The sequence below is a fragment of the Poromitra crassiceps genome, assembly GCF_964638095.1.
Source record: "Poromitra crassiceps genome assembly, chromosome: 5".
In the NCBI taxonomy this organism is placed as follows: domain Eukaryota; kingdom Metazoa; phylum Chordata; class Actinopteri; order Beryciformes; family Melamphaidae; genus Poromitra; species Poromitra crassiceps.
In genome coordinates, this window is record NC_139642.1 from 38,259,454 (window position 1) to 38,274,154 (window position 14,701).

The 14,701-nt window shown below is 44.1% G+C and overlaps 1 protein-coding gene across 2 annotated transcripts in view; it reads right to left on the reverse strand.

Annotated features, from left to right (window-relative positions):
- Positions 1–14,701, reverse strand: part of caln1 (calneuron 1) — a gene marked incomplete at both ends in the record, with an annotated part of 84,772 nt that overhangs the window by 47,801 nt on the left and 22,270 nt on the right. For both annotated transcript variants that reach the window (XM_083637486.1, XM_083637485.1), the window contains one exon: positions 2,765–2,908. In XM_083637486.1, the coding sequence (XP_083493612.1) occupies positions 2,765–2,908 (144 nt within the window). The remainder of the gene's footprint in view (positions 1–2,764; positions 2,909–14,701) is intronic.

The following is a 14,701-nucleotide window of genomic DNA, read 5'->3' on the forward strand; positions in this document are numbered from 1 at the left end:
CTCTCTGTAGAAAGCTGCACAGCTACATCCTCTATTCCTTTGGATCTTTGGAAAGGGGATCTTGCATTTCATCCAGTTGCCTGATATTATATTTGCTCATGTTCTTAGGTACTATTTCAGTGCTTTTGCACGATGTTATTATATAAACCAATGTAATTTAGTCAGGTAGGGTCTGTTATTCTAGCTCTCATGATAGGTCTTTTCTTTTATAAATGTGTAAGTGACTGGAAACTCTGCCTGCCTCCTACTGGTCTTTACTGAACAATTCCACTTGAGTCTGCTGATAGAGACTGTGCTAGAGTTGCTGATGGTCTGAGCACAGAAATGTCCACTGTCATCCCCCCCCCCCCCCCCCCCCCCCAAAGCATTTTCCTTCATCTGTTTTTTTTCCCTCTGTACCTGTTGGACCATAGCTGGATCTTTATCGAATGGAAGAAAACACCACAAAGGCATAAAGAAGCCTGCGGCTAATCCCCACCTCAGGTTCAAGAACGTCGACACAAAACCTCAATTCCGTACCCACATCAGTAAAGAACAAGCTGCCCTGGGCTGCTTCAACTGGCAAGGGGTCTTCTGAAGAACAAGGCTGCCCGGCGAACTCAGATTCAACACCAAAAAGAGCGAAGAGAACTGAGACGAATGACTAAACAAACAGCATTTACACTTCAGAAAACTGGTGAAAACAAAAGGCGCAGTGGCCTTCGTCAGTGAGAAAACGCAGCAGAGCCTGCCTCTCCTGTCGCAGCAGACGATGCAGCGAGACCCGACCCTGAGGCACCAGAGACTCTCCTGCCTTCTGAGAGAGACACGATGAGTCAGTGCGGAGGAATAAAGACAGCAACTTCTTAAAAATGAATAGCAGCCTTGAACAGTGTTTCTCTCTTGTCACCACAGTCAAACTGAAAAGCACCTATGAAAGGCAGCAAGTGAAGCTTGAATATGCTTCCAATGATCTTACAGTACATCGTCCTACATTTGCATATTGCAATTTATGCCTTATACGATTAGGAAAAACTTATGTAGCCTCGTCCACCCCCCGCAGTTTTACCTGCTCAAACTAGTCTGACTCACATAGTAGTCAGACTAGGGTTATGAGTCACAGGAAGTGTAAACACAATCAGAACCAATTGTGTTTACTCTTCCTGTTAGTCTCTCAAGCCAGACTGCCTCTTCTACATAAGGTGAATACCATTATAAAATGCCAGTCATTGTTCGTGCAGGTAGCCTTGACCCAAACCCGGCTTTGGCACAGAACCTGCCTCTGTAGCAAAGAGGTTGAGCTGTGTTGCTGCTGAAGGCGTTTTCTCTCAGGACAAAGGTCAGATTAGGAAGCAGGAAGCACAAGCACTCTGGATCTGTACCAAACATACCAGACCAAAAGGTCACGATCCATTTCTGCCCTGTTTGAACAGTTCCAGCAACAGTGGCAGAGGTGGAAAGTAACATTTACTCAAGTACGGCACTTAAGGATATTTTTGAGCTACTGGCATTTTACTTTCCAAGCAATTTCTGAGACCTGTATTATTCCTCCATTTGCCTCCACTACATTTATCTGGCAGCTGGAGTTACTAGTTACTTTGCAGAATAAGGTTTTACATGCAAAACATCTGATCAGCTCATAAAATATGTTGCATTGTTAAGAGTTTAAACTCCATTGAAAAAGATGAAACCGCAAAGTGTGCGGTTTCATCTTTTTCAATGGATTTTTGCGCGTGACCAGTACCTCACTGATACTTTACGGTGTGCGTTTTCTTCACTTTGATAAGAGTTTAAACTACAACAGTATATGGAGAAGTTTGACTGACAACCTACTTACTACAGGTTAATGCATCAATAATTTAACACTCTGAAAGAGTGAGGACTTACTTTGACACTTATGTACATTTTACAGCTAATACTGCAAAACATTTATGTAATCTTTTGAACGGAGGACGTTTACTTTTAATTTAGTATTTTTGCCATTATGGTATTGCTACTTTTACTTAGATAAAGAATTTGAGTACTTTTTCCACCAATGAACAGTGGTGAATGGATACAATTTGGTTTCTCATTCCACTCTTCTCACACGTTTCTCCATTCAGATTGTTTTTGTGCCTCAGCAGGGTCTGACCCTGCAGCATTTGCATATTAAACACAATGTTTTCATGATGAAGAGCTTGATGTATCCCTTGGTGGGATCATGAAGGCTTTTTTGTGATTATGTGTTAAGTGGAAACGGCGAGCGGTAGAGATCGAAACAAGCAACACCCTGAAGCCTGCATGCATACATGTTTTATTACACGGGGAAACACACTAATGCATATGAAGAGGGCATAGTGGCATTTATGGTAATGTTTGCAAAAATATCTCTGTTGATGATGGTACTGTATTCCCACTGTATGTTTATGATGTGAACACTGTACTGAATCTTTGGGTATCTCACGATTCGATTCTCACTCCTGGAGTCACGATTCAATTCAAAATTGATTTTCGATTCAAAACGATTCCCGATTCAAAATCAATTCTCGATTCAGTACATACTGGAGGGGGATTTCAGGATCTACTCCAATCCACTGTCTGCTAAGAAAGGCGGTGTAGCAAATTATGGCATGAAAGCAGAATAAAGTGTATTTTTTTTCTTTCTTTCTTTCTTTCTTTCATTTTTAAAGTTTTATCAATTGATTGTAATAATGTAAACATGATACACACAAAGACAAAAGGTCAAATGTATTCATGCTAAAAATGCATGTGTGCGTGCATGCGTGCGTGTGGGCTCGTGACTCACCATCCATGTCTAGTCTTTGCATGATAATGGCCAGCTCCACTTCGCTGGGCATGTAGCCCAGAGAGCGCATGGCCATCCCCAGCTCCTGTTTGGAGATGAACCCATTGCCATCGCGATCCAGCACCCTGAACGCCTCCCGGATCTCTGCCAAGACAGACAACAACACCACTCAGCATCCGCACATGCACAATGTTCTCCCCACGCCCAGAACAACAAGACAGAAACAGAAAGAAACAGATGCACAAACAAAACACTTGTCCATGTTCATTTTAGGGCTAATGTACACCGGAACAGATCCTGTATGGACCCCCATGTAATCTGTCAGACGTATACGGGATCCGACAAAAATAGAACAGGTACGTAATTTTTCCGTACCGCATGTATCGCCCATCAATTAAGATGGGCGAGAGTTGATCCGGCAGTTTTGTCAGGTCCACAAGGCAGCCGTAACGCATCTGGTGTACATTGCCTGTTAGATTCTAAAATACTGCCCATCTCTCTCTCTCTCTCTCTCTCTGCTCATTGTATTTTAGTCTTTGTGTAATTTATTGTCCCTCTGCATTTTGACCCTATACTTGAAACTAGAAGCAGTGGGCAGCTGCAGCAGTGCAGCGCCCGGGGACCAACTCCAGTGCCTTGCTGAGGGGCACTGACAGTATTAACCCTAACATACATGTCTTTGACGGTGGGAGGAAACCGCTAGCTTGGTAAACCAGCCAGTCACATGAACTCACATTTCATTTTGTTCTTCGTTCTCATCTGGCCTGAAGCTCTCACCCAGTGTTTGTAGTGGGCGGAAGTTGGGCGGGTGTATTTGCCTTGACAGACAACTCCTTCAGCGTTGGATTCAGTCAAACCTAAATCCACTCGGGAGAACGGCAAAAACACATTTTCCGCCGAGAATCTCCGCTGTTGTATACTCCTATACTTGTTTAATTGTTGTTATTGAGTCTATTTCAGCAATAACTGCACTTTATGGCTGTTTAAACTCGACAAACGGTGACATTACTCCTCGAGGCGGACAGGCAAGGTGGCTGCCATTATTGTGTTGCTAGTGCAGTGCTAGTAGCGTTTCTGATTGGCCAACTTGCGCTGTCAATCACAGGGCACTGAGCGCAGTCGCTGATTGGCTCGTCTGCTTTGCAGTTTCTGCTGAAGCCCTCCCAGGGCTTGAGGCCAGACGGTCCTGCAGAACGAAATGAAATGTGAGTCCACTTGACCGGCTGGTTTACCAGGCTAGGAAACCGCAGCGGGGGGAAACCCACACGGACACGGCGAGAACAGGCAAACTCCACACAGAAAGAACCTGGGGCGGATCGGGTTTTGAAGTGAACCCAGGACCGAAGCTTCGTGCTGTGAAGCTAACCACTGAGCCACCATCTCCATCCGTCCATCTCTCCCTTGTATTTCTTTTGGATGTCTTTCTTTTACCCTAAAATACCTTTCAATGTCTTTCAATTCATCTTACATTTGACATTTCAGCCGTCCCCTCTCATCCATCATCATTCACACACACCTCTCTCTCTCCCCTCCTCCCTGTCTGACCCAGCTTGGGGCTGTGTGTTATGTGATTGGTCTCGCACGACTGCTTTTCAGTTAACAAGATCAATTTCCACCCATCGATTCATTTTCTCCACCTGCTGTCACAGCCGCTGTCACTTCATCTCTTTTTCCTTCCTGTCATATTCTGCAACGTTCTCCTTCCTGCCTCCTCCCACTCCCGCTCACGCATTTATGTTTTAATCATTCATTTACCTATCGTTCTCAGTTAGTCAAGGACACTTTGACGGGAGGCATGGCTGTTTCGAGGGTGGGGTTGAACCTCTGACTCTAATCACTTGTCCACCATGATGGCCATAATGTGGGTCACTGTGTGGATTATAGTTTTCTATACAGTAGATAACTGCTCCTCCCAGTCCACACATAGCAAATAGATGCTGTGAAATCTTAAAATTCCATATAATTCAAGAAAAGCTTTTGGTTTTAAGAGTGAGTTTTAAAACCTATTAAAGCTCTATGTGATTATTCTTTTGTGGGCCTTTTTTGCTCTTAGTGTTGGAGATTCCAAGCTCCATTGAAATGAAATTATGTTACAGTAGATGGTAATGCGAATGATAACTACCATATGGTCGCATTAGTATCCTAGCTCTATATTAGCCTGTTAGCGATTGCTAGTACTGTAGTATTCTACAGCGGCGGACACAGCGTTTTATATCCAGCATCTTACAGTATTGTGTGTTTCAGGTTAGGGTTTTGTTTTTTCCGTTTGTTTGCCTTTTTTGTTTCCCTATTTCTGCACACTGTGGTGCCAAAACAGTCATAGCATTGTATAATTTGGGTATGGCTACAAAGCTGAGACCCCTGTGATTCCAAACAGCCCAATCACATTAATGTGTCATGCAATATGGCCTCATAGTAACCATTTCAAAATGTGATGATCATTTCTTTTTTACTTGACCTTATACTGTATAAAATGACCTATTGTGAGCACTAGGATAATGCACATCCTGAACATCATTGCAAACAAAGTTAGGAAATTCCCATTTTGTTATTTTATTATTTTACTTCTGTTTATGCCTACAAAGTAGGGATGCACCGATTGCGATTTTGTTGGCCGATTCCGATTTCCGATTTTTGAATAGTCTGACTTGCCGATACCGATTTTTGCCGATTCCGATTTTTTTCCTAAGAACAATAATTGGCGGGTTATTTTTTTACTTTGCTTTAATAGAAAATTAACATTCATGTCACATTTCTTATCATTTGCATGAGGTAGGAAGATCTCACTCAAAAACATCTCAAAATAAAAGTGTTCCAGGTTACTGGACAGAGCTTTTCTTTTTTGTGTAAATACAATGAATATAAAACAATTAATTCCAGTATATCCCACAGCTATCATGCATTTACTTTTCCAAAAGAAAAAAGGTGCAACAGAACAGGGGCTTCAGATGGAAAGTAGCCTATGGCTAAATCTGTTACAAAGCATATCTTCCCCTATGGGGTTTAATGTTTTTTTGTATATGTCCCTACCAAATAAACTAATAAAATAAAATAAATAAACGTCAAAATGTTATCCATGGACAAGGAGTTTATACCCTATAGCTCTGGAGCCCAGAGACCTTCGAAGCCATGCCCACTCTACAGTTGTGGATTTGGCTGTTGAGTAGCCTAGATGAGGAAATGAGTTTGAGTTGACTCCGTTTGAATATCGTAGTTTACACACAGAGCGCGTTTTTTTTAATCCGCCATTCGAAAAAAAATCATCTCGCACACTGGTCCGATGCGTTTTATTATTATGTTCGTCGTTCTATTCGCAATACGAAACACAAGTCCTCTCCTGGCTGTATCCACGTTACAACGTGAGTCGTGACTGACAGATAGCAGCAGCAGCAGGCAGCGGTGAAGTGGACGCTGGTCGGGGAAGAGCTGGTGAGGTGAAGCGAGCCAGACTGGAGTGGACTCCAACCTACTCTGCCCCTCCGCGGCTCCACACTGACGAAGACATGCTGTGGCATGTGGGGTCCACCCGCTATGCCGACCACCCGCTATGCCGACCACCCGCAATGCCGACCTTAGGTTTAGGCGTGGGGGTGGGAGAGGTTAGGTTTTGGGTTAGGGTCTGGGGGAGGTTAGGTTTAGGCATGGCATGGGGGGAGGTTAGGTTTGGCGTGGGGGCTGGGAGAGGTTAGGTTTTGGGTTAGGGTCTGGGGGAGGTTAGGTTTAGGCATGGGGGGAGGTTAGGTTTGGCATGGGGGCTGGGAGAGGTTAGCTCCACCGACACGCTGCACGCCGCCTCGCTCAGCTGGTTCTGCTTGTGGGCTATCGGCATTGCGACCTGTCGGCACTGCGGCCTGTCGGCACATAGACGCGGCACCGTGGCATGTGTGTAGTGGCAGCTTTTGTTTTGGCTGCAACTCATCCGTCTCTGTCTCGCTGCTTTTGGGTGCGCGCACGTCACTTGAAAATCGGCTCACAGAATCGGCATTTTAGAGTGACCGGCGCAGATCACCGATCGAGGCCGATCACGTGAAAATCGGCCATTTCCGGTCACGTGCCGATCGATCGGTGCATCCCTACTACAAAGCAAATGTTACTTTGTACTTGAGTTCTCTCCTGGAAGTGATTTTGGTATAGATGGGCCACCATTGCTTGACATGCTTCATACTGCTGTTGGTTAGGGTAGGTAACTGGTGATTTGTGTCTTGTTTATTAGTTTGTTAGCCTGTTAGCTTGTTTTATTCTGGATTGGGCTTCTAAATGTGTTTTTCATCGGATTTTGGCACAAGGGATAGTAACATCTTGTCCTGTGTATTAATTAATACAAATAATAAAGGGGGACTAACCCCCCCAGATATGTAACAAAACGGCATGCTGCTTGATTTGAAAAAACCTATGGGAAAAACCAAGAAATTACGTATCCTCTTGTCTATAATATACTCTTTGGCTGTGCTCAGCTCAGGAATTTTTCTCCGGAAATCGACGCCATTACAGTTTGCCCACCGCCTCGAAAATAATTTATATGAGAGCTGCAATATCTTTATAAATATCAACAACTAGCCAACGCTGGTGGCCTGTATGGAAACAGCGTTGCTCAAAATGGTTGAAAGTTATATCAATTTGGCCATTCAGTGCCAAACTAGAAATTGAATTATTTTTGTGGCTTGTCTAAACTTACGTTAAAAGAGACTAGTGACGCGAGGCTGGTTACCGCAGCACAGCACAATAGTGAGGACAAACGCCCCACTCTCACGCTCATGTAATCACAATGCGAGATTTCTCCATGTCATTCCCTCGTCCAACTTGCCATATACCGCGCCATGAAATCCGTTTTTAATTTTCGTTTCTCCCTTTTCCATGATTCTTGTCAAAAGTTTGCTCCTCTCCAGCGCAGAGCTGCACCGGGGTACTGGAACATTCTCCCCCCTCCCTCCTCCCTCCTCCTCAGGCTGGCGGTGCTCACAGGCGAAACAGCCTCGTCCCTTTGTAACCCTCATGGAGCAACAACAAACAAACAGACAGAAATAGCTCGTGTGCGATTTTTCTGCACAATCAGTGTCTGAGATTGGGTACAGGATTGCGGGAATCCCGCATCTGGACTCACAGGTTACACAGGTTACGACTGTGCAAGCCGCTGGTCACAGACAGGCGGGCAGAGCGTCAGTGCAGCAGCAGCTCCGTGTCCCCAGCGAAAAGGGGCACAGAAGACCACCAGTCGTCCTTGAGAGGATTCCAGCATTCTATGTTGTCTCTCAACCTAATATATATGGAATTCTGGACAAAATCATATCTAGGCTACATAAAAAAAAAAAAAAAAAAAAATCAGATTTGCATCTGAGAGACCAAATCTCATCATAGGGCTCCTTAGTATGAAAAAGGTTGGGAATGATTTATAGCAACACAATGCCATTTCCTTCCTTTTATGATTATAGTGGCATTTATTGATAGTATTGTGTTACATAGGAGTTGGTAGGAAAATAACAGGCGATTGTAATCAATTAACAGGTGATTAACAGGTCAAGTGACATCATGGGAATAGGCTTGGAGTTGTGAGGAGCCGAAAGGGTACAGGGGGAGTAGGGGAGTAACTATCTTGAAATCCCATAGTCTTTGGGGACAACGTGACGTCAGGTTGTACCAAATCTCCCATTCATTTGAGGGCAAAAAAAAGCAGTGTTCCACCCATAGAGGGCACTTATGCCAGTTATGCTGCTGAAAAATGATACAAATGGTAGAATGGCAACAGTTTGGTCTCAAATGTGGAAATTTTGACCAGCATTCTTCACACACCACCCCCAAAGTCATATTTGGTTAAAAGCTGAAAAAAAGTGTTTTGGGGGTTAGTTACACTTTAAGCAAGCAGTATTCTACCTACCATTCTACCTGTAATGCAGAATATATAGCGAGACTATTATTTTTTCATCATCATTGTAAAGCAACAGAACAGTAAAGAGTATATTAATGTGATGTGTGTAGTTCTTCAGAGATCTAGCCTCTTCATTTCGCACTCAAAGTGCCCCAGATTGATTAATTTTTACTTCAAAATGTACACAATTTTCTCCCAGGGGCCGGGGATGCCCGCGGACCGGATGCCCCGAGGGGGTCTGTGGTCTGGGATATTCTGATTGGTCTAATCCAAAGGTCTAATCCTAAAACCGCCCCGGCATTCCACTGTCCGTTTCTGATGGGAATCCAGAAAAACAAACAAGTCCTACTAGCACTTTCTGTCTGGTTGTGTCAAGAAATCATCAACAAATGGTTTATCAAGCAATCATCCACTGCATCATTGCTACCCCAAACCAATAATTTTGGGATAACAAGACAAAGTGTAGATTCTGGAAGATAGTTTTTTTCCAGAATTGTCTAATAAAATTAGAAAGTGTTTTGGCTGAGTTGAGTCAAGCACCTAATGCCTTATTGTAGAGATACTCATTTTGTAAATATGTATGTGGCTCGCACGGGCATGCACGCATGCATGCACAGTACACACTTTATGTCATTTAGCACACATCAAAGGCATAAGGATTTATTTTCGCACATTGAAATGAGCGTATCATAAATCTATCCGTGACTCAGGTCTCCTGTGTCTGGAGCTTGTTGGAACAGAGTAACAACTTTGATACTGAATCTATTTTATGCACAACAACTCGCTATCTATCAAGACATGCAGGACATCCAGAGCTGCTTTCCAAACCAAAGCCTGACATTCATACCATGCTGACGTAACAAGAGAAGTCACAGCAAAGTCCAACGTAGAAACAGAATCTTATCTCAGACTGGCTTCATTTTATGCAGGATGCCTTGCTGCGTTCTTGTGCGATACACACAACCACATGTTAATGAGGGTGTGATGTCGCCTTCTGCTTGACCTTTCAGATACAGCAGCAACGCCTGGCATCAGTGGAGACACGCTGTAAGGTAGCTGTAGCCTGAAGGCCTTTGATAAAGTAGAAGGCGGAGTCAGATGGAATTTATTTACAGGGCACACACAAAAAGAAACTAGAACGACCGCAATGCGAACTTATGCCTCCGCCATTAGTTAATTCTTGAGTCCAAATCGCCATTTGAGGCAAATTGGAAGAAATTCCGTCAAGGCGCTCCTGAGATGTTGCGTTACAGAGCTTGGAAATTGGGTGTTGAACTTTGACCACCAAAATGTAATCAGTTCATCCTTGAGTCCAAGTGGACGTTTGAGGCAAATTCGAAGAAATTCCATCAAGACATTCCTGAGATATCGCGTTGACAAGCTTGAAAATGGCATTCGAGAGGTCACAGTGACGTTGACCTTTGATAACCAAAATGGAATCAGTTCATCCTTGCGTCCAAGTCGATGTTTGAGCCAAATCAGAAGAAATTCTATCAAGCCGTTCTTGAGATATTGCGTTAACCAACTTGGGAATGGCGTTCGTGAGGTCACAGTGACCTTGAAGTTTGACCACCAAAATGTAATCAGTTCATCCTTGAGGCCAAGTTAATGCTTGGGGCAAATTTGATGAAATTCCGTCAAGGCATTCCTGAGATATGGCATTAACAAGCTTGAAAATGGCGTTGGAGAGGTCACAGTGACCTTGACCTTTGATCACCAAAATGTAATCCATTCATCCTTGCGCCCAAGTCGACGTTTGAGCCAAATTGGCAGAAATTCCATCAAGCCGTTCTTGAGATATCGCTTTAACGAACTTGGGAATGGCATTCGTCAGGTCACAGTGACCTTGACCTTTGACCACGAAAATCTAATCAGTTCATCCTTGAGTTCAAGTCAATGTTTGAGGCAAATTTGATGAAACTCCGTCAAGGCATTTCTGAGATGTTGCGCTAACAAGCTTGAAAATGGTGATCGAGAGGTCACAGTGACCTTGGCCTTTGACCACCAAAATCTAATCAGTTCATCCTTGAGTCCAAGTCGATGTTTGAGGCAAATTTGATGACATTCCGTCAAGGACGGACGGACGGACGGATGGACGGACAACCCGGATCCATAATGCCTCCGGCCTGGCTATCGCCGGCGTGGCATAAAAATAAAGAAAATACTTTACATTTACAGAGGATAACTCAACTCATGCTAAATCAAAATGGCATACCAGTAGGAGAGGGAATGTACAGTCAGTGCCCCAAGCAGCTCCAGGTAACTCAGGACCAAGGCCAGCGCCGCAGGCTCCGCCTAGGGCCTAGGCCAAGTGCTTGAAGGGGAAATGATTGTGCCCATGTCCTGCAGCCAACTGGCACATGGACCTGGACACACCTGATCCTAATTCCCTAAATACTGTAGCACCCCTGCAGGGAGCCAAGTGTCTTGGCCGTTTGGAGGTGTGACAGTGTCTACAAGGGCTGGCAGAAGATCCCTTACAGGCTGTGAGAAGGTGAACCTGCTAAGAGGGTGCTGTGGTTCATATGGCCTGCGTAGTTGGAAACCAGCCGCCTAATGTTGATGTCCGTCAGCTTAGCTGTTCCTCTTCCCCTCTCTCTCCTTCAAGTAATCCATGCTTTTAGCTGTTCCTCTTCCCCTCTCTCTCCTTCAAGTAATCCATGCTGACTGCTCTCACTGTTGTCTTTCAGCTGGTTAAAGGGGCCAGGGAGCTTAGAAAGCAGACAAACCTTAACCGAGAGGAATTTAAATTGGATTTCACCCCCACTCACTCCCCTTTTCCTAAACCTTTAATAAAAATGACCTATTTCTGTTTCTGCTGCGAGGCCTTTCTCCATGTCACCTTTTTTTGTGAAATTTGCCTCAAATTCCCACCTGGGCTGCCACAGTGAAGACGATACAGCTCGAGACATGGACTGTTTCCACACCGTTTCCATGTTTTCAACTGTTTGACTCAGCTGTTGAGTTTTGTGCCGATTGCTGCAATTGACTTTCAGAGCCAAACAGCAGCTCTCATCATTCCCTCTGCATACATACAGCTGCTGGACGTGATGTTGAATAGCCTATACATTTCAGCTTGTGGAACATTTGGTGGACGTACTGAACATTTGTTCAGTATGTTCACAAAATAGAACATTTCAATTTTGAGATAGTCTTTCCCAATGATATGAAAGTGCACTCACGTATACGTCATTAAGACTGGAGTATGAATGAGAAGAAGTAAGTCCTCAATCTCAGATCAGTAGCCTACTGTGCTGAAAACCCTCCGGACTGGTCTGATTTAACTAGAGAGGAGGAAAGTGAGATGATGTTGATGCAACTAACTAATGTGTTTTGGCGATATTGGATGTGGTCAGCTTTCCCACTGAAGGAAGAAAAAGGGTTTGGGGAAATGATGGCTGGCTGTCAGCGGTTTGATCCCTGCGGAAACTAATGCGTCGTTCAACACCATGTTTCCTATTTCAGAGTCTTGACCCGTCCCTGCTACCTGCTCTATCAGAGTTTCTGAAAAGTCAATGTTATTACACACAGGCAGCTCCATGATCCCTGCAGTTCTAAAGAGAAATCTGTAATCGGACAATGTGTTCAGCTTTAATGAGTGAGTTTAGTTGACTTTCATCTTTGATAGTGAAGCAGGCCAATTAATTTACATTTAAAGCATTTGACTGACAGTGAATAAGTGACTTGCAGTGAGTGAACCTGTTCAATGTCTTGCTGAAGGACAGATGGACAGAATCTCTAATCACCAGGGCAGACTGTCCCTTACTGGAGAAATTATTTCAAACCATTAAAAAAACGATTTCCATATTGGCCACACTATCCCTCAGCTGATACATTTTAATGAGAAGCAAAAACTAGGAGCACTTAATCACAAAACTCCTTGAATGTATAATTATGTATTCATGTCCTGCTGTTCCCACTGTTGGATTCAGTTACACCCTGACAGATTTCCCCCTCTGCCTGGGGTCAGCAAAAGGGTGAATGAACATTTGATTTGTGGAAAGCAGAAGGAAAAGGAGTTTCCACTTATGGACAAATGTAAGCGCAGGTCACTGGCCTCATGCAGCACTCGCTCCTGGCCTGGGGTGAAGCACCAACCTCGCTCAGCAGAACCATATGATCCATGAAATACACCAAAGCGTTCCCATCGCAATTTGTCAGGAGCCTTACCACTATACCGACGTCGAGCCCGGGTACACTCCTCCGCTGTTAAAAAAGCACCGTTGGTTAGGTTTAGGCAACAAAGCCACTTTGTTAGATTTAGGCAAAAGCAACTTCTTAAAATGTCGGCTCACACGAACGTTGGTTTCGGACGCAACAGGGCACTATCGTTGCATGCCCGTCATGTGACTAGCGTTCGCCTCGCCCACACGCCCACAACTTCTGACGAGAAAGGGTACCTTTCTAGTTGGTATAGGGAGGGACGCCAAAGGGTCCTGACAAATCGTGACATGGAAAATGTTTCTAATAGAGCTGCTCAAAAAAATGAAGCCCATTGGTGTCTGCCATGGTCATGCATGATATGCAAATTCTATGCAAGTCTCATTATTTTATCAACATGATAGTTGTTTACAGGCTATGCAAATCAAGATGGCGCCCAATCGACTTGCACCTCGCAACAGCTGATAGACCCTTTTCACTGGGGCCATTTTGTGTCGAAAAGGCAGAATAAACACAGGTGCAAGCAAAACACTAATGAGGGTTTCCAAATTCCAATCATGGAAGTCAGAAACTCATTAGTGTTTTGCTTGCACATGTGTTTCCCCTGCCTTTTCAACACAAAATGGCCCCCGTGAGAAGGGTCTATTGTAGTGCATGGAAGATCCTTTGAAAGGGGGTGTAAAGCCTTTGAGTAACGAGATGATTTTGGCCATTCAGGATGGCTGCTATCAGGCTGCTAACAGCAGCAAAACAGGATGGCTGCTATCAGGCTGCTAACAGCAGCAAAACAGGATGGCTGCTATCAGGCTGCTAACAGCAGCAAAACAGGCAGGCAAGGGAAAAGGTTCACAATCTCAGATCAGAAAGGAGCACTTCAATAATAAGGGTGCTTTAGGGCAGAATGATGCCAGCGTCGGTGGATTCGTCTTTACACTGAAGCGCACAATTTGAGCCTGCTATTGGTGATGAAAGGGCTCTTCACTGTGCTCTTTCCAAGGACTTGTTTGTGCCACAACTTATTTTGCATTTATGTCTTTGAGAATAAAACAAAAGCTCACAAAGCAAAGTTAGTGAATCTGGACCACATGCCACTTGAAAGGGATCCAATTCAGGTGAAGCGAGGCGAGGGTACTGTCTGCAATAAAGGAGCAAGTAGGCTACACCAAGGGGCTTTACCACATATAAACCACATTACACATCAAGATGGACTGATGTTACTTGGTCAAGGTCATGGCGTTAAACCAAGATGTTGCTGATGGCCCTGGTTACACACCTGGTACCAGTAATTACTTTTAGGGGGTTAAGGAGGGATCTTGTTGCTGGGTGTTAATGAGAAAATCCCCTCAAAAACAACACTAAATTAACTTGAACCTGCATTTGGACATAAAAGCTCAAACAAAGGCTCATAGTCGACCGTATCCACAAAGTCCGACTTCAGTTCATTAACAGTGCAGCCCTCCAGGTTTTTTGTCGCATGAAGCCTTGGCTCTGGATTACAGGATTGGCAGAAATGTATTCGCTTTTACAAAAGTCAAGGAGTCAAGCACTCGCCCTAAATGGCACAAGGGATATTTACTGTGCATCTGATCCTGTATGGGTTTGTAGCCCTAATGGTAGATGTTTAACCAAAGATGGTCAAGAAGAAGAAGTAATATTTCGTCTTCATTGATGGAAGACAAAAGCGCTCAGTGTCATGTTTTCTACCTTCACAGAAAGTCTGCAAGGGCCAAGCGAGTGTCAAGCCTAGCTATTTATTCCTACAGTATCAGCGTGCCTGGATATTTATGACTGCTGAATTATAGATGGTTTTGGATTATTCTGTTTTCTGTTAATTGATGTGCTTTTAATGGTTTATAATATATATGTTCAGGTATACAGTAGAGTTATCAATATGCACTTTAAATGTCTTGCCC